The 20,570-nt window shown below is 46.7% G+C and overlaps 1 protein-coding gene across 1 annotated transcript in view; it reads right to left on the minus strand.

Moving 5' to 3' along the window:
- LOC118364943 (alpha-1,6-mannosylglycoprotein 6-beta-N-acetylglucosaminyltransferase B-like) overlaps positions 1-20,570 on the minus strand; it is a 123,092-nt gene that overhangs the window by 71,264 nt on the left and 31,258 nt on the right. Inside the window, exon 6 of the mRNA XM_052490159.1 lies at positions 9,707-9,876. Coding sequence (XP_052346119.1) covers positions 9,707-9,876 — 170 coding nt within the window. The remainder of the gene's footprint in view (positions 1-9,706; positions 9,877-20,570) is intronic.

Genomic DNA, 20,570 nt, shown 5'->3' on the forward strand with positions numbered 1-20,570 from the left:
GTGTACATTGTTGAACTGAGCTGATTTCAAAACCAGATGATGTGCTCAATGTAATAGAATCAAATCTGTATCTGAAAGGCAAATTATTTAGCGAGTACTCCGTCTGCCTCGTTGTTTTCCCTGCCACGTTTGATTACTGACAAAAGCGCCGACTGCAATTTGTCAGCAGAAAAACAGAGCGATACGAGCGAAACCAACATTTCAGACGAGCTTCTACGATAACTGGGCTTTGGTTTTCTTCTGAGATGAAAGAAAAAGAAATAAACCAAGAAAAGCTGTTGGAAACAATATGCCTTGGGATGTTTGTGACTTGGCGTCGTGTCGCACTTGGCTGCCAACAAAAATCTATACTTACTCTTCAAACAGAAAGTCTGCCATCTTGAAGTGGCTTGTCTGTTTCCCCACTTAGGCAGAGCGAGAGCCACAGAAAACGTGTCAAGGGGGAAACAACACCTTTAAAACGAACCCATATTAATAACTGACGACCCTTCACGCTCTCTTGTGCCGACATCGTGAGAGCGTTGTCTTCTTCTTCTTCTTCGTAATATCAACCTCTTGTATGTCCCAATTCTTTTGTCCAGTGATGTGTTAACCAAAAAAAATGATCGATAGAACAATTTCTGTTTATCAAAGCCAAATCTAAAGACAGACCGATAGAGGGGGAATAAACAAAAATAATTGCGCTTCCACCGCTGACAGCTAAATTGCTTGTAATATCACATCCGTCGATTCCAAAAGGCCAATGTTTTTTGTCCTGTTGAAAGCAGGGGGTCGTGGGAAATAGGGGGTAGCTGCAGAGTTGCGAGTCAACAACGGTGACCTGGGTTACAGCAAACAACCTTGTCCGATAGCACTTGAAGCGAGAGAGGTGGAGAGTGTAACGAAAGATAAGAGACGGAGAGAAAGACAGAGAGAGAAAGAGAGACAGAGGTATAAAACAGACAGAGAGAAGACAATATATGAAAGAGAGAACAAAAGAGACAGACGGAAAAGGGGAGGATATACAAGAAGGTAGAGAGAGAAACAAAGGGAAGGTTTGGAAAGGAGAAGTAGAGAAAGAGACAAGACAGAGAGTGGGACACTTCACTTAGTCAGAAGCTCAAAAAACAGTGGAATTGGCTCAGCCAACAAACCGTGACTCAGCTCCAAACATCTCCTTATATCAAAGAAGCTGAAAATAAAATGACTCCAAGACAACTCAATTCATAATCCCCAACACAGGTTTGGCGGCCAACCACACGACCCAATCCATCTCCATATGACTAGCCCTGGCTGGCGGCGTTTGACTATCTCTTGTGATTTACAGTCTTTAGCCCTGCTTTTAGTAGGCAAACGCTGGACACTGGCCCCCGGAGTGTCTTAACCAATGAGACAGATTTATGTCTGGTCCACCCGGAGACCGCACGGTGACGGCGACTACTGTATCCGTCAGCACAAAAAGGGGCTATATGAAGAGGTGCTGACTGGACGAGGGGAGTGGAAAGAGACACAACATTGCGCCATTGACCGGAGACGAGGTCGATAACGATCGATGGGGTCACTAAATAACTCAATAAGAAGACTGCGGGGCTGTGTCCCAATCCAAAAGTAGCTGCCTGCTGCCTACCTGACTCCAAAAGGAAACTAACTTAGTAGGCAGCACTTTTCCAGTAGGTTCTGTAACTGCCAATCTGGACGGGAATTGGAAGGCAGCATCATGTGACGGCGCATTTTTGCATTCCACCGAGCGCGAGACGTTTGCTAGCAATCCAGTGAACAACCATCCCAAAATGGAAATACCTGACACCAATAACGAGTAAACAAGTAACAGTACCTGTCCGCGAGTTAAGTTGACACCGACCAGAATAACTATCCTGCGGTATAGGGTTCTCCTCTCGCGCATTGCTCGGTCTGTAGCTCCATCTCCGTGGACAGGAAGCAAGCTTGCATGATACAGGATACGATTTTTGGAGACAGCTAAGTAAGATATTTTACTGACTGCTTAAGTGTGATAAAATAGCAAGAACAGTGGTGTTTTATTGTGAAACTAATATTGCATTACAGCTGCTAAAGTTTTTTCTATGAGTAGGCTTACATTGTGATTAATTCATACAACTATCGCACCTGTGCATTTTATTAAAAGACACTGATGTTCAGGATAACACAGTTTTATATGAGTTGATAACTATTATTGAAAGGTGATGTGATGCAATCCAACTACATAAGAGTGCCTTGGCTACTTCATCCTAATGTAAGCTAAATGCCTTGGCTTCTTCATCCTAATGTAAGCTAAATGCATTGGCTACTTCATCCTAATGTAAGCTAAATGCAGTGGCTACTTCATCCTAATGTAAGCTAAATGCCTTGGCTACTTCATCCTAATGTAAGCTAAATGCCTTGGCTTCTTCATCCTAATGTAAGCTAAATGCCTTGGCTACTTCATCCTAATGTAAGCTAAATGCCTTGGCTACTTCATCCTAATGTAAGCTAAATGCCTTGGCTACTTCATCCTAATGTAAGCTAAATGCCTTGGCTACTTCATCCTAATGTAAGCTAAATGCCTTGGCTACTTCATCCTAATGTAAGCTAAATGCATTGGCTACAAATACTGCCGTGATAAAAGATAACATGTCCAATGTAATTATATAAAAATGCATAACAAACAGGAATATACATTCAATGAAATGCATACAGCATAGTAATATTGTTGTCACGCCCTGACCTGAGATATCTCTGTTTTCTTTCGATTTTGGTGAGGTCAGGGTGTGACTAGGGTGGATACGCTAGTTTTTGTATTGTCTAGGGGTTTTGTATTGTCTAGGGTTTTTGTATGTCTAGGGTTTTGTAGGTCTTGGTATTTGTATGTTTATGGTGGCCTGATATTGTTCCCATTCAGAAGCAGCTATTTATCGTTGTCTCTGATTGAGGATCATATTTAGGTAGCCATTTCCCCTTTGGTGTTTGTGGGTTCTTCTCTATGTGTAGTTGCCTGTCAGCACTCATTTGTACAGCGCCACGTTTTGTTATTTTGGGTAGTTTGTTCAGTGTTCGTTCTTATAATAATAAAGAATGTACGCATATCACGCTGCGCCTAGTTCTTCTTCGTAAAACGGACGTGACAATTGTTGATGTCTTTCTCTCTCCTTGCATGGGATTAGACAGATGAATAAACGTTTAACATTTGTATTGTTTTGTCTGTGCATTAGTCCTTAAAGCACAGTCCATTCTACAAAATAAGTCATTCCCAAGTGAGGGGAATCTCAAGGAGATTAACCTCCAACATTTATAAACTTGTTCTTAACATGAGGGCAAATTGAGTCATTTTATACACAGGACAGGACTTTGCACGTTTTTGTTCCAGCCCTTTACTAATACTTAATTTCAACTTAACCGCGGTCTAAAATTGAAGATTTCCCCACAGTGCAATCCCATAGGTTACAATGTCCTGAGAAATCGGCATGATAAACAATCACGTGGGTGAATCTATTTCTATCTAACATTGTGATGTTGCACACTCCTGAATAAAATCCTGGGATATGGTGATTATCATGGTGGCTGGGAGGTTCCCAACCATATCTTGACACCTGCAGGGTGTCAGGGTGAGAGCTGGAACAAGCAGATGCAAAGGGGTGGGGGGGCGAAATTAACCTCACTGCTTAAATGTCAGTGCTGGTTCAAGTCACTAAAGCCACAGCTACCTTTATTAATTTGTAGTCATTTTGTTAAGAGTTTTGCATATACTGTTTTATCTTGATCAGTTGTTTACAGTAAGAGTAGAATAACTTAGCCTCTCATTTTACCTAGTAACAACAAACCAGGTTGTGCAACACAATAGGGGAAGGGAAAGTAACAAGAGAATGTTAGCTAATGTTGACGTTACGTAAACAGACACGGCATGCAGCTAGCTAGCAAGCAGGCTTACTAAACAGACTCATCAACAGAATGCACAAATAACTTGGCTGGCTAGCAGGCATAGAATGAACAGAACACAGCTGGTTGCATTTCATACATTTTTCATCAGATGTTGTAAAAGAACGTAACATGTCTGACCTCCAAACGGGTCAGGCGGGATTGTTTTCTCCTGCCAAGCCAATGCAATGGAGTAATATGCAACTAGGTGCCCACTTTAGTCCCCGAAAACACATTTGCTACAGTACATGTTTTTAGCTGGCTATCAAGTTCACCAATTCATTGATTTAAAAACTGTTTGTGGCTTCACAATTTACACATTGTTGAATCTACGATTTGGCCTAGTTAGTTTAGTTGTGCATCTCTAAACAGCCGATAAGCAGGACGAGAACGCCAATTAACGTTAGCTAGCTATCACGTATGATGTGTTAGCTAGCTAGCTAACTTGGCAACGGGCTGATGAACAACAGTTACTCAACATTTGAATTGAAAATTCATATGAAAGTAATTTGTTGAACATAATATTGTGAATAAATAAACGTTTTATTTACATTTCGCCAAGTTATTCCTTATTCTTCTGGAACATCTTCACCCAAGTCGGACTTGTGTCCATCATTAATTTAATTTAATTTTAGGTGCGCCGAAAGGGGTTATGGGATAACCTCCCCAGCGATGGACACATGGGATGCTGCCTTTAAAAATCGCCCAATGAAAGCACCTTAGAAAGCAGCATTTGAAGGTACCTTGGGATTGGGACATACCAATTTTGACATCCTGCCTAAAAAGCTGCCTCAAAAGGCAGCATCCTTGTTGATTGGGACACAGCCCAGGTCTGAGGCTCTGATGGGCTGATGTATTGGGTTAACTGGGATGGTAGAGCAGGTACAGTTGAAGTCGGAAGTTTACATACATCTTAGCCAAATACATTTAAACTCAGTTTTTCACAATTCCTGACATTTAATCCTAGTAAAAATTCCCTGTGTTAGGTCAGTTAGGATCACCACTTTACTTTAAGAATATGAAATGTCGGAATAATAGTAGAGAGAATGATTTATTTCGGCTTTTATTTCTGTCATCACATTCCCAGTAGGTCAGAAGTTCACATACACTCAAATAGTACTTGGTAGCATTGCCTTTAATAAATTGTTTAACAAGTGTCACGCCCTGGTCGAAGTATGTATGTTTGTCTTCATTTATTTGGTCAGGCCAGGGTGTGACATGTGTTATTGTGGTGCGTTTTTGTCATGGGGTTTTTGTGGGGTGTCTAGCATAGTCTATGGCTGCCTGAGGCGGTTCTCAATCAGAGTCAGGTGATTATCGTTGTCTCTGATTGGGAACCATATTTAGGCAGCCAATATTCTTTGAGTATTTCGTGGATGATTGTTCCTGTCTCTCCGTTAGTTGTTCACCAGATAGGCTGTATAGGTTTTCACATTCCGTTTGTTGTTTTTGTATTGTTCGTGTTTTTTCTTCATTAAAGATGTATCTAACTAACCACGCTGCATTTTGGTCCGACTCTCCTTCGATGGAAGAAAACCGTAACAGCGTAACAGAATCACCCACCACACCAGGACCAAGCATCGTGGTGACAGGCAGCGACAGCAGAAGCAGTGAAAGGAGGAATGGACATGGGAAGACGTTTTGGATGGCAAGGGTTGTTACACTTGGGAGGAGATACTGGCTGGAAGAGATCGCCTCCCATGGGAACAGGTGGAGGCACTTAGGAGAGCAGAGGCAGCCGGAGAGAGGAGCCGACGATACGAGGGAACACGGTTGGCAAGGAAGCCCGAAAGTCAGCCCCAAAAATGTATTGGGGGGGGGGCTCAGGGAGAGTGTGGCAGAGTCAGGGTTCAGACCTGAGCCAACTTCCCCTGTTTATCGTGAGGAGCAGCGATCACAGGACTTCTGGACTTGGGAGGAGATATTGGACGGAAATGGACCCTAGGCACAGCCTGGTGAATATCGACGCCCCAAAGAAGAACTGGAGGCGGTGAAAGCGGAGAGGCGCTGGTATGAAGAGGCAGCACGGCGACGCGGATGGAAGCCCGAGAGTCAGCCCCAAAAATGTATTGGGGGGTGGCTCACAGGGAGTATGGCTACGCCAGGTAGGAGACCTGCGCAAACTTCCTGTGCTTACTGGGGGGCTAAAGAGACCGGGCAGGCACCGTGTTATGCTATGGAGCGCACAGTGTCTCCAGTGCGGGTGCATAGCCCGGTGCGGTACATACCAGCTCTTCGTATTGGCCGGGCTAGAGTGGGCATCGAGCCAGGTAAGGTTGGGCAGGCTCGGTGCTCAAGAGCTCCAGTGCGCCTGCACGGTCCGGTCTATCCAGTGCCACCTCCACACACCAGTCCTCCGGTGGCAGCTCCCCGCACCAGGCTTCCTGTGCGTGTCCTCGGTCCAGTACCACCAGTGCCAGCACCACGCACCAGGCCTTCAGTGCACCTCGCCTGTTTAGCGCAGCCAGAGCCTTCCTCCTCTACAGCGCTGCCGGAGCCTCCCGCCTGTTCAGCGCAGCCAGAGCCTTCCTCCTCTACAGCGCTGCTGGAGTCTCCCGCCTGTTTAGCGTAGCCAGAGCCTTCCTCCTCTCCTGTGCTGCCGGAGTCTCCCGCCTGTCCAGCGCTGCCAGAGCCTTCCTCCTCTACAGCGCTGCTGGAGTCTCCTGCCTGTTCAGTGCAGCCAGAGCTGCCAGCCTGCAAGGAGCAGCCTGAGCTGTCAGTCTGCATGGAGCAGCCTGAGCTGTCAGTCTGCATGGAGCAGCCAGAGCTATCAGTCTGCATGGAGCTGCCAGAGCTGTCAGTCTGCATGGAGCAGCCAGAGCTGCCAGTTTGCATGGAGCAGCCAGAGCCGCCAGTCTGCATAGAGCAGCCAGAGCTGCCAGTCTGCATGGAGCTGCCAGTCTGCATGGAGCCTGAGCTGTCATTCTGCATGGAGCAGCCAGAGCTAGTCTGCAGAGCTGCCAGTCTCAGTCTGCATGGAGCAGCCAGAGCTGCCAGTCTGCATGGAGCAGCCAGAGCTGCCAGTCTGCATGGAGCAGCCAGAGCTGCCAGTCTGCATGGAGCAGCCAGAGCAGCTAGATCCGCCAGTCAGCCAGGATCCGCCAGTCAGCCAGGATCCGCCAGTCAGCCATGATCTTCCAGATCTGCCAGTCAGCCAGACTCTTCCAGATCTGCCAGTCAACCAGACACTTCCAGATCCGCCAGTCAACCAGACTCTTCCAGATCCGCCAGCCAGCCAGGATCTGCCGGAGCCAACTACCTGCCTGAGCTTCCTCTCAGTGCTGAGCTTCCCCTCAGTGCTAAGCTTCCCCTCAGTGCTGAGCTTCCCCTCAGTGGCGAGCTTCCCCTCAGTGGCGAGCTTCCCCTCAGTCCCGAGCTTCCCCTCAGTCCCGAGCTTCCCCTCAGTCCCGAGCTTCCCCTCAGTCCCGAGCTGCCCCTCAGTCCCGAGCTGCCCCTCAGTCCCGAGCTGCCCCTCAGTCCCGAGCTGCCCCTCAGTCCAGTGGGGTTCTGGGTGAGGACTACTAGGCCATGGTCGGCGGCGAGGGTGGACTATCCTAGGACGCGAGGGGGAGGAACTAAGACATTGATGGAGTGGGGTCCACGTCCCAAGCCGGAGCCGCCACCATGGACAGACGCCCACCCGGACCCTCCATATTGTTTTGATGTGCGTCCGGGAGTCCGCACCTTAGGGGGGTTCTGTCACGCCCTGGTCGAAGTATGTATGTTTGTCTTCATTTATTTGGTCAGGCCAGGGTGTGACATGGGTTATTGTGATGCGTTTTGTCATGGGGTTTTTGTGGGGTGTCTAGCATAGTCTATGGCTGCCTGAGGTGGTTCTCAATCAGAGTCAGGTGATTATCGTTGTCTCTGATTGGGAACCATATTTAGGCAGCCATATTCTTTGAGTATTTTGTGGGTGATTGTTCCTGTCTCTGTGTTAGTTGTTCACCAGATAGGCTGTATAGGTTTTCACATTCCGTTTGTCGATATTGGACTCGTTTTACTGTGGACATAGATACTTTTGTACCTGTTTCCTCCAGCATCTTCACAAGGTCCTGTGCTGTTGTTCTGGGATTGATTTGCACTTTTCGCACCAAAGTACGTTCATCTCAAGTAGACCGAACGCGTCTCCTTCCTGAGCGGTATTACGGCTGCGTGGTCCCATGGTGTTAATACTTGCGTACTATTGTTTGTACAGATGAACGTGGTATCTTCAGGCGTTTGGAAATTGCTTCCAAGGATGAACCAGAGGTCCACAATAATGGAGGTCTAAAAATTATTTTCCCATGATGTCAAGCAAAGAGGCACTGAGTTTGAAGATATGACCTGAAATACATCCACTCCAATTGACTCAAATGATGTCAATTAGCCTATCAGAAGCTTCTAAAGCCTTGACGTAATTTCTTGAATTTTCCAAGCTGTTTAAAGGCACAGTCAACTTAGTGTATGTAAACTTCTGACCAACTGGAATTGCGATACAGTGAATTATACATGAAATCATCTGTCTTTAAACAATTGTTGGAAAAATTACTTGTCATGCACAAAGTAGATGTCCTAACCGACTTGCCAAAACTATAGTTTCTTAAACAATACATTTGTGGAGTGGTTGAAAAACAAGTTTTAATGACTCCAACCTAAATGTATGTAAACTTCCGACTTCAACTGTATATTGATGTGGTTAAAAGGATATGAACTGTTTAAGGGAAATAGTGGTTTAGGGATAATATCACTTGCTCTCTACCTGACAATTGGTCCTTTATCTAAAATACATTGCCTTTAGAAACTCTTTGAACTGTTTTCACATTTTACTGCGTTAAAATGTAATCTAAAAAGTTTTTAACCTACACATCTACACGACCTACTCCACATTTTCAAAGTGAAAGAAAGTTACAGAAAACTTTTCTGACCGGGACTGGGGAGTTGGTTAGGATCAAGAGAAATATGAAAGGAGCAAAGCCCAGGTAAAGAAGTTTGAGGAAATCTCACCTCAGTCTTCTGATAACCTAACCCTGGGATAGGGTTGTATTTTTCTGTGAGACAAGAGCCTGTTGAGTGTTCCCGAGTGGTCTAGTCTCAGTCCTGTCTTAAATATTCTGACTTTAAATATCACTGTCCATCAATGATCCTCAAACAAATTTGCTGAGCCTGAGTTGTTCTGACAAAAACAATGCATATGTTGCCCTACGAGTTGTGCAAAGATGGTAGATCCTTAATGAAAATGATTCACAACTGCAATGGCTGCCAAAGGTGCTTCCAACAAGTATTAACTCAATTGGGTAGAGACTTATCCAATTATGATATTTCAGTTTTTGTTTTAGTTGGACAATTTTCTAGAACTTTCTTTCACTGCGGAAAAAACTATTTGAATACATTTTTAGATCAAATCTTAAGGCAGCAAAACGGGAAAGTTCAAGGGCTTGTTGACCTTCTGGAGACACTGTAAGTGTTCCCATTGTAATTCTGTGGATCAACATGAGCGATGAGTCAAAGTGATGAAATGGACAGCAATCAAATACAAACGAGCGCCGTCTGTCCGTTGATCACAACGCGCTTTTCTACGCCATCAACTTGGAGGGTCTGTAAGTCGCTTTGGATAAAAGCACGCGCTAATAGCCATACTGTGTCTATTGGCCAATAGCTGACGAAACAAGATGGCACAAAATGGCCGTGGTCAGATCAATGAAAACGCTTCCATTTCACCACACACTAAAACACCCAAACAAATTCAATCAATCAATCAAAAGATGATCCAATCAAGACACAGGCAAAACACAAGTTCCCATGAACATCATTGTAACATTATGACATGCTGACTCACCCCTGCAGTTCCTTAACAGACATGGAGATCTTGAGGTTGTGTCCCAGAACATGGAGGGCTGTGAGGATGTCGGCCCACTGAACCATCTCCCCCAGGGGACCTCCCTTCAGGACCTTGGGGCTGAACACGTCCCCTGACTCCTCTGTCAGGAAGCCCACGTGCACCAGGATCTGGGGGGGGGGGAATAATAAATGTTAATTTATCTACTTTTTTTTTATACATGATTACTTTAAATAAAACAGAAGAATAAAACCTGAGATAACACATAAAGATAATGAATTTAAAAATAATATGTATATGTGTAGGAGAGATCAGTGGTGAAGCCTACATGTTACAGACTACGATTGTGATGAACCTCAGCCGTAACGCATGGTTTTGTAAGTGTCAGACATGAACACGTGTTCAATCTTCACAGTGTACTAGACGTAGCCAGTCAGTCATTGCTGGCATACACAGAACAGACACTGAACGCTAGCATGCACAGAACAGACACGGAACATCTGCATACATTAGATCAGTGTTCCCCCAACTTCTCGAGTACCCCCAACAGCACACATTGTTGTTGTAGCCCGGGACAAGCACACCTGATTCAAATGTTCAACTAGTCATCAAGCCCGCAATGAGTTGAATCAGGTGAGTTTGTCTGGGGTTAGAACAAACGTGTTCTTTTGGTTACTTGAGAGAGAGCTTTAGCGATCAGCCATCCAACTCGCCTTAATAATACATTTGACTTGGTTCTCTAAGTACCAGACATGAACACCTGTTCATCCTGCTAGCAATTCTGAATAAGGGAGGTGCATAAAGATGGCAGCCCCCAGGTACTTACCACAAATGCCTTGTTTGCTCATTTGAATTGAATTTGAATTGACCACACCCCACAGGAAGCAGAATTTGAATGGAATTGGAATTAAAGGAAATATAAGTTTTATTCAATGAATTCCAAATGGATTTTGGCTATTCAAATGGATATTATATATGTGAACACAACACTATACAATGTTAATTGTATGGTATCATATGACTTAAATATTCTAAGATAATCATTCATACTTCACTATGTAATGAAAAAAACTAGTCAGAAACATTTCCCAGAATGCATTAGATAAAACCAAACACTCCAGAATGGAAGGGAACAACCTAACATCTCATGACAAACATTGTTATAATAAAATACATCTATGAGTGATAATCTATTTGATTTCTTAAAATAGTATCTGTATTTCTTAAGTATTAATTGACATATTCTTTGGGTAAACATGTGTCAAAGGAATTACTTTTCATGTTTCATTTTTCATGTTCCATTTCTTTGAATAGCTTTGAATGAAATTCAACTTCCTTTCATTCAAATAGAATATAAATTATGTTTTCGGTGTGGTGTGTCCAATTTTTTTAAATACAAATTTCAATTTCAATTCACAGGTTGAATTGAATTAAATTAACCCCAACCCTGCCTCCTAGTGTATAGGAAATTAGAAATCAAGAAAACATATATATCAGTTCAGAACCCAACTGTAGCTGTAATAATACAGTAATTAGCATCAGACACACAAGAGTACATGTTCATCCTCAATCTATCAAATATTTTCTGTAGAATTTCTATAGTTCAATAGACCACGGACATCTGCCTACATAACTGTTAATCATACATCTGACTCTCTATAGTTCAATAGACCACAGACATCTGCCTACATAACTGTTAATCATACATCTGACTCTCTATAGTTCAATAGACCACGGACATCTGCCTACATAACTGTTAATCATACATCTGACTCTCTATAGTTCAATAGACCACGGACATCTGCCTACATTACTGTTAATCATACATCTGACTCTCTATAGTTCAATAGACCACGGACATCTGCCTACATAACTGTTAATCATACATCTGACTCTCTATAGTTCAATAGACCACGGACATCTGCCTACATTACTGTTAATCATACATCTGACTCTCTATAGTTCAATAGACCACAGACATCTGCCTACATTACTGTTAATCATACATCTGACTCTCTATAGTTCAATAGACCACGGACATCTGCCTACATAACTGTTAATCATACATCTGACTCTCTATAGTTCAATAGACCACGGACATCTGCCTAGATAACTGTTAATCATACATCTGACTCTCTATAGTTCAATAGACCACGGACATCTGCCTACATAACTGTTAATCATACATCTGACTCTCTATAGTTCAATAGACCACGGACATCTGCCTACATTACTGTTAATCATACATCTGACTCTCTATAGTTCAATAGACCACGGACATCTGCCTACATTACTGTTAATCATACATCTGACTCTCTATAGTTCAATAGACCACGGACATCTGCCTACATTACTGTTAATCATACATCTGACTCTCTATAGTTCAATAGACCACGGACATCTGCCTACATTACTGTTAATCATACATCTGACTCTCTATAGTTCAATAGACCACGGACATCTGCCTACATAACTGTTAATCATACATCTGACTCTCTATAGTTCAATAGACCACGGACATCTGCCTACATAACTGTTAATCATACATCTGACTCTCTATAGTTCAATAGACCACAGACATCTGCCTACATTACTGTTAATCATACATCTGACTCTCTATAGTTCAATAGACCACGGACATCTGCCTACATAACTGTTAATCATACATCTGACTCTCTATAGTTCAATAGACCACGGACATCTGCCTACATAACTGTTAATCATACATCCCACTCTCACTGTAATAAAACATGCTTCTGTTATAATACACTATGTTATCAGAGACAGAACACATCCCTACTGTGTATTGGACAGAGGCTGCATTCCAAATGGCTCCCTATTCCCTGCATAGTGCACTACTTTTGACCAGGGCCCATAGGGCTTGGGTCAAATGTTGTGCACTATGCAGGGAATAGGGCACCATTTTGGATGCAAACCAGAGTCGGTCATGTCAGAGAGGTGCTGTGCAGAGTAATTCTGACGCGCTAACACAGCATGAAAAGCCCTTCTGCCCCAGATAGACATACTGAGACACACTTTCACTGGCTTTTACATAATGAGCTTATGAGAGTGGTGAGATTTGTGTGTGTGTGTGAGTGTGTATATGTGTGCATGTGGTGTGAGAGGGTGTGTGTGTGTGTGTGTGTGTGTGTGTATATGTGAAACAGAGTGGTTGTGTGTGTGAGTGTGTAAGTGCATGTATGTGTGTATGTGTGAGAGCGAGAGAGTGTGTGTGTGTGTGTCTGTGTGTGTGTGTGTGTGTGTGTGTGTGTGTGTGTGTGTGTGTGTGTGAAAGAGAGTGTGTGTGTGTGTGTGTGTGTGTGTGTGTGTGTGTGTGTGTGTGTGTGTGTGTGTGTGTGTGTGTGTGTGTGTGTGTGTGTGTGTGTGTGTGTGTGTGTGTGTGTGTGTGTGTGTGTGTGCGTGTGAGAAAGAGCGTGTGTGTGTGAGAGTGTGAGGGTGTATGTGTGTGGTGTGAGAGAGTGTGTTTGTGTATGTGAAACAGAGTGGGTGTGTGTCTGAGTGTGTATGTGCATGTATGTGTGTATGTGCGAGAGCAAGAAAGTGTGTGTGTGTGTGTGTGTATGTGTATGTCCGTGTATGTGTGAGTGTGTGTGTAAGAAAGAGAGAGTGTGTGTGTGATTAACAGCCCTTTCTCCACTCAGCGGGGCACACCTCATTAAGTTTGTGGAGGCTGTTTTACCCTCGTCTCTCTCCCTCCCCTCTCTCTCTCCCCCTCTATCTTTCTCTCTCCTCCTTTCTCTCGCTCCCTCTGCTACCCCTCTTTTTTCCCCTCCTCTCATCCTCTCTTTTCCTCTCTCTCTCTGTCCTGTGTGTGTGTTGCCTGAGTCACTGTCTAATCATGTGCTAAAAGTCACATAGTCAGTCAGCGGCTGGCAGGATGCTAAACAACAACACTGGCACACACCACCACCTTCTCCTCCTCCTCCTCCTCCTCCTCCTCCTCCTCCTCCTCTAGCCATCTCCCGTCAGATTGTATGAGCGCCAGAACGGAGGGAACGGAATTCAAAACAGTGGAATTAATGATCCCTGACGAGATTGATTTGTCTCATTAATAAGCAAACAATTTCACACTCCTGGTCGCCCAGGTCAAATTAAAAAGTCGTCTGTTATTAAAAAATAATTAGGATGAAAACAAGAATACACAGCGGCTTTCAAGGACTGGAGATGGAAATAGATTCTGAAATAGACACACAGTAAAACACAGACCCAGAGAAACATCCCTGCCATAGACAAACTTCAAAACCAGCTCATACCAGTTCTCCATGTCTCATCTCTGTGTGTGTGTGTGTGTGTGTGTGTGTGTGTGTGTGTGTGTGTGTGTGTGTGTGTGTGTGTGTGTGTGTGTGTGTGTGTGTGTGTGTGTGTGTGTGTGTGTGTGTGTGTGTGTGTGTGTGTGTGTGTGTGTGTGTGTGTGTGTGTGTCGAGAGCGTGTCTATGGGATGCATAGCGAATCAAGCGCCAGCAAAAACGCGTCTGGTATGAAATTAAATATCACCCTGAATTAATAAGCTTTCTATATTAAACGTGTGCTTCATAAAAAAGTTAAGCGCAATTAAATTACAGTTTGGGTGGCAGATGGCTTCGGCCCCGAGAATAATTTTGGCCAAAATGGGGGATATCACGCAGATCTGGCAACCACGCACTAATGCAGAAACACTGGTGTGGAGGGAGGAATTTCACAGTTCACACGCTGGCAACAGCACTCCATTGCTGAGTGAGGAACCTATTGGGTTGGCTCTGGTAGTGCTGGTGTGGTACTGTAGAAAAACAGGATTGAACTTTTGGCTAATGGGTAGCATTCATCTCAATTTGCCAAAGTTAGTTCCCCTCCACTGAAGTAAAAATGGGAGGCAGCCTTATGAAACATACTGGAATGATGTTGGAAACGTAACCTTGATATTTAACCGTGAATTAGGTTCTCTGTTGAAAAGGGAGTCTGCAGTGATTCTCGAAGGTTGCATGTTCATGCAGTAACGCCTCGACACCTCCGACAGCGTCGTTGCGTTTTGGTCCACCAGAAGTACATTCATTTCCAATGGAACGCTGCGTTTGCCTCGCAGCATTGCGTTGCAGAGGCAGCTGCAGTGCGTTCGGTACACGTCGGGTTTCATCAAAAGTACGTGTCAAACTGTACGCGTCGACGGATCGACAGAAATGGTAGCAGAAGGTGAATCTTGAACTTTTGTTGCAGACATATCCAGATGATGTTGAGTATTATTTTGCACAGTGACGCTAATCGGTGTGATCGAGGCGTAAGATCCAAAATTACACATTTGCCCCCTGTGACCTCTAAGGAGTCTGAACACGCATACCCACACAGAGACACAGTTATCTCCCCCCTGTGACCCCTAAGGAGTCTGAACACACATACCCACACAGAGACACAGTTATCTCCCCCCTGTGACCCCCTAAGGAGTCTGAACACACATACCCACACAGAGATACAGTTATCTCACCCCTGTGACCCCTAAGGAGTCTGAACACGCATACCCACACAGAGACACAGTTATCTCCCCCCTGTGACCCCTAAGGAGTCTGAACACACATACCCACACAGAGATACAGTTATCTCACCCCTGTGACCCCCCTAAGGAGGGAGTCTGAACACACATACCCACACAGAGACACAGTTATCTCACCCCTGTGACCCCCCTAAGGAGGGAGTCTGAACACACATACCCACACAGAGACACAGTTATCTCACCCCTGTAACCCCCCCATAGGAGTCTGAACACGCTTACCCACACAGAGACACAGTTATCTCACCCCTGTAACCCCCCCCCATAGGAGTCTGAACACGCATACCCACACAGAGACACAGTTATCTCCCCCTGTGACCCCCCCTAAGGAGTCTGAATACGCATACCCACACAGAGACACAGTTATCTCCCCCCTGTGACCCCCTAAGGAGTCTGAACACGCATACCCACACAGAGACACAGTTATCTCCCCCTGTGACCCCCCCTAAGGAGTCTGAACACGCATACCCACACAGAGACACAGTTATCTCACCCCTGTGACCCCCCTAAGGAGGGAGTCTGAACACGCATACCCATACAGAGACACAGTTATCTCACCCCTGTGACCCCCCTAAGGAGGGAGTCTGAACACGCATACCCACACAGAGACACAGTTATCTCACCCCTGTGACCCCTAAGGAGTCTGAACACGCATACCCATACAGAGACACAGTTATCTCACCCCTGTGACCCCCTAAGGAGGGAGTCTGAACACGCATACCCATACAGAGACACAGTTATCTCACCCCTGTGACCCCCCTAAGGAGGGAGTCTGAACACGCATACCCATACAGAGACACAGTTATCTCACCCCTGTGACCCCCCTAAGGAGGGAGTCTGAACACGCATACCCACACAGAGACACAGTTATCTCCCCCCTGTGACCCCCCCTAAGGAGGGAGTCTGAACATGTATATGGAGGTATATGTTTATACAGTGGACTTCTGCCACTCACAGAGGGTCTGTGTTTGTGGGCACACGTACGTGTGAACATTTGTGAGTCCCTTGCGTCTGTGTCTCAGTCTAACAGCAAAAAAGGACCCAAGGAACGAAGCAGGACGAACACTCTCGACACCAGAGAACCACATTGGATCCAGAGGCAAAGACACACACCATCCTACCACCTACACACCCCGCCTCACCTTCTATGGTGTTAAATCAACTTCCCCTTCATCTAACTGCTTCCCTGTACCCTAACACACCATCCTACCACCTACACACCCCGCCTCACCTTCTATGGTGTTAAATCAACTTCCCCTTCATCTACCTGCTTCCCTGTACCCTTACACACCATCCTACCACCTACACACCCCGCCTCACCTTCTATGGTGTTAAATCAACTTCCCCTCATCTACCTGCTTCCCTGTACCCTTACACACCATCCTACCACCTACACACCCCGCCTCACCTTCTATGGTGTTAAATCAACTTCCCCTTCATCTAACTGCTTCACTGTACCCTAACACACCATCCTACCACCTACACACCCCGCCTCACCTTCTATGGTGTTAAATCAACTTCCCTTCATCTACCTGCTTCCCTGTACCCTAACACACCATACTGTCCACCTACACACCACGCCTCACCTTCTATGGTGTTAAATCAACTTCCCCCTCATCTACCTGCTTCCCTGTACCCTTACACACCATCCTACCACCTACACACCCCGCCTCACCTTCTATGGTGTTAAATCAACTTCCCCCTCATCTACCTGCTTCCCTGTACCCTTACACACCATCCTACCACCTACACACCCCGCCTCACCTTCTATGTTGTTAAATCAACTTCCCCCTCATCTACCTGCTTCCCTGTACCCTTACACACCATCCTACCACCTACACACCCCGCCTCACCTTCTATGGTGTTAAATCAACTTCCCCCTCATCTACCTGCTTCCCTGTACCCTTACACACCATCCTACCACATACACACCCCGCCTCACCTTCTATGGTGTTAAATCAACTTCCCCCTCATCTACCTGCTTCCCTGTACCCTTACACACCATCCTACCACCTACACACCCCGCCTCACCTTCTATGGTGTTAAATCAACTTCCCCCTCATCTACCTGCTTCCCTGTACCCTTACACGCCATCCTACCACCTACACACCCCGCCTCACCTTCTATGGTGTTAAATCAACTTCCCCCTCATCTACCTGCTTCACTGTTCTCTTACACACCATCCTACCACCTACACACACGCTTCACCGTCACGCCCTGGCCTTAGTATTCTGTGTTTTCTTTATTATGTTGGTTAGGCCAGCCAGGGTGTGACTTGGGTGATTTATGTGTCTTGTTTTGTCTAGGGGTTTTGTAGTCTATGGGGTTGTGATCAGTTGAGTGTTCTAGGTAAGTCTATGGTTGCCTGGAGTGGTTCTCAATCAGAGGCAGGTGTTTATCGTTGTCTCTGATTGGGAACCATATTTAGGCAGCCATATTCTTTAGGTATCTTGTGGGTGATTGTTCCTGTCTCTGTGTTTTGCACCAATTAGGACTGTTTCAGTTTTCCCACGTTTTCTTATTTTGTATAGTGTTCACGTTTTCATCTTTCATTAAAGATGTTTATAAATAACCACACTGCATTTTGGTCCTCCTCTCCTTCCCAGGAAGAAAACCGTTACAGAATCACCCACCACAACAGGACCAAGCGGCGTGGTGCCAGGCAGCGCAAGGAGGGATGGACATGGGATGATGTGTTGGACGGCAAGGGTTGCTACACTTGGGAGGAGATCCTGGCGGGAAAGGATCGCCTCCCATGGGAACAGGTGGAGGCAGCTAGGAGAGCAGAGGCAGCCAGAGAGAGGAGCCGGCGATACGAGGGAACACAGCTGGCAAGGAAGCCCGAGAGTGAAGCCGGCTCTACGCATCTGGTCTCCAGTGCGTCTCCTTGGGCCGGCGTACATGGCACCAGCCTTACGCATGGTGTCTCCGGTTCGCCTGCACATCCCAGTGCTGGCTATTCCACCTTGCCGCACTGGCAGGGCGACCGGGAGCATTCAACCAGGTAAGGTTGGGTAGGCTCAGTGCTCAAGAGCTCCAGTGCGCCTGCATGGTCCGGTCTATCCAGTACCACCTCCACGCACCAGCCCTCCGGTGGCAGCTCCCCGCACCAGGCTTCCTGTGCGTGTCCTTGGCCCAGTACCACCAGTGCCGACACCACGTACCAGGCCTGCAGTGCGCCTCGCCTGTCCAGCGCTGTCAGAGCCTTCCTCCTCTCCAGCGTCGCCTGAGCTGCTCGTCTGCCCAGCGCCGCCTGAGCTGCCCGTCTGTCATGAGCCGCCAGAGTCTCCAGTCTGTCATGAGCCGCCAGAGTCTCCCGTCTGCAAGGAGCCGCCAGAGCTGCCAATCTGCATGGAGCCGCCAGTCAGCCAGGATCTTCCAGAGCCGCTAGTCAGCCAAGATCTTCCAGAGCCGCCAGTCAGCCAGGATCTGCCAGAGCCGCCAGTCAGCCAGGATCTGCCAGAGCCGCCAGTCAGCCAGGATCTGCCAGAGCCGCCAGTCAGCCAGGATCTGCCAGAGCCGCCAACCTGCCTGAGCTATCTCTTAGTCCTGGGCTACCTATCAGTCCTGAGCTACCTATCAGTCCTGAGCTACCCCTCAGTCTTCAGCTACCCCTCAGTCCCGAGCTACCCCTCAGTCCCGAGCTACCCCTCAGTCCCGAGCTGCCCCTCAGTCCCGAGCTGCCCCTCAGTCCCGAGCTGCCCCTCAGTCCCGAGCTGCCCCTCAGTCCCGAGCTGCCCCTCAGTCCCGAGCTGCCCCTCAGTCCCGAGCTGCCCCTCAGTCCCGAGCTGCCCCTCAGTCCCGAGCTGCCCCTCAGTCTGGAGCTGCCTCTCAGTCCCGAGCTGCCCCTCAGTCCCGAGCTGCCCCTCAGTCTGGAGCTGCCCCTCAGTCTGGAGCTGCCCTCAGTCTGGAGCTGCCCCTCAGTCCCGAGCTGCCCCTCAGTCCCGAGCTGTCCCTCAGTCCCGAGCTGTCCCTCAGTCCCGAGCTGTCCCTCAGTCCGGAGCTGCCCCTCAGTCCAGTGGGGCCCTTTGTTAAGGTTACTAGACCAAGGTTGGCGGTGAGGGTCGACACTCAAGGGACGCTAAGTAAGCGGGCTAAGACTGTGTTGGAGTGGGGTCCACATCCCGCGCCAGAGCCTCCACCGTGGACAGACGCCCACCCAGACCCTCCCCTATGGGTTTAGGTGTGCGGCCGGGAGTCCGATATCTTTGGGGGGGGGGGTACTGTCACGCCCTGGCCTTAGTATTCTGTGTTTTCTTTATTATGTTGGTTAGGCCAGGGTGTGACATGGGTGATTTATGTGTCTTGTTTTGTCTAGGGGTTTTGTAGTCTATGGGGTTGTGTTCAGTTGAGTGTTCTAGGTAAGTCTATGGTTGCCTGGAGTGGTTCTCAATCAGAGGCAGATGTTTATCGTTGTCTCTGATTGGGAACCATATTTAGGCAGCCATATTCTTTAGGTATCTTGTGGGTGATTGTTCCTGTCTCTGTGTTTTGCACCAGTTAGGACTGTTTCGTTTTTTCCACGTTTTCTTATTTTGTATAGTGTTCACGTTTTCATCTTTCATTAAAGATGTTTATAAATAACCACACTGCATTTTGGTCCTCCTCTCCTTCCCAGGAAGAAAACCGTTACATTCACCTTCTATGGTGTTAAATCAACTTCCCCCTCATCTTGCACTCTCAGCGTCTCTGCTATAATATAATTGGCATAGTCTCTAATAGGGATAAAGTGACTGCAGGAATGGCAAAGAGAATGTCTATTGCTGATAGGAACTTTGGAGTGAGATTGAACACACATACACACACACACACACACACACACACACACACACACACACACACACACACACACACACACACACACACACACACACACACACACACACACACACACACACACACACACACACACACAGTGGTGGAGTGGAGCGCAGTGTGAGGAAGATAAGACATCCGTGAAGCTGCAGAGGGAGGACATAGGGGAACAGAACCTGCTCTGCGGCCGACGTGTATCACTGACAAGTCTGTGACCTTGATGTGCGTGTGTATGGGTACGTGTGTGTCAAATGAAGTGTGTGTCGCTGTGCGTGAGGGTCTGAACTGGTGTTGAAAGTGTGTGTGTCAGTGTGAGAATCTAAACTTTGTGTTCTAAGTGTGTTTGTGTGTGTGAGAGAGCGAGAAGGTGTGTGTGTGTGATTAACAGCCCTTTCTCCACTCAGCGAGGCACACCTCATTAAGTTCCTGGAGGCTGTTTTACCCTCGTCTCTCTCCCTCTCTCTCTCCTCCTTTCTCTCTCTCCCTCTGCTACCCCTCTTTCCCTCCTC

Source organism: Oncorhynchus keta, chromosome 32 (assembly GCF_023373465.1).
Source record: "Oncorhynchus keta strain PuntledgeMale-10-30-2019 chromosome 32, Oket_V2, whole genome shotgun sequence".
Taxonomy (NCBI): Eukaryota; Metazoa; Chordata; class Actinopteri; order Salmoniformes; family Salmonidae; genus Oncorhynchus; species Oncorhynchus keta.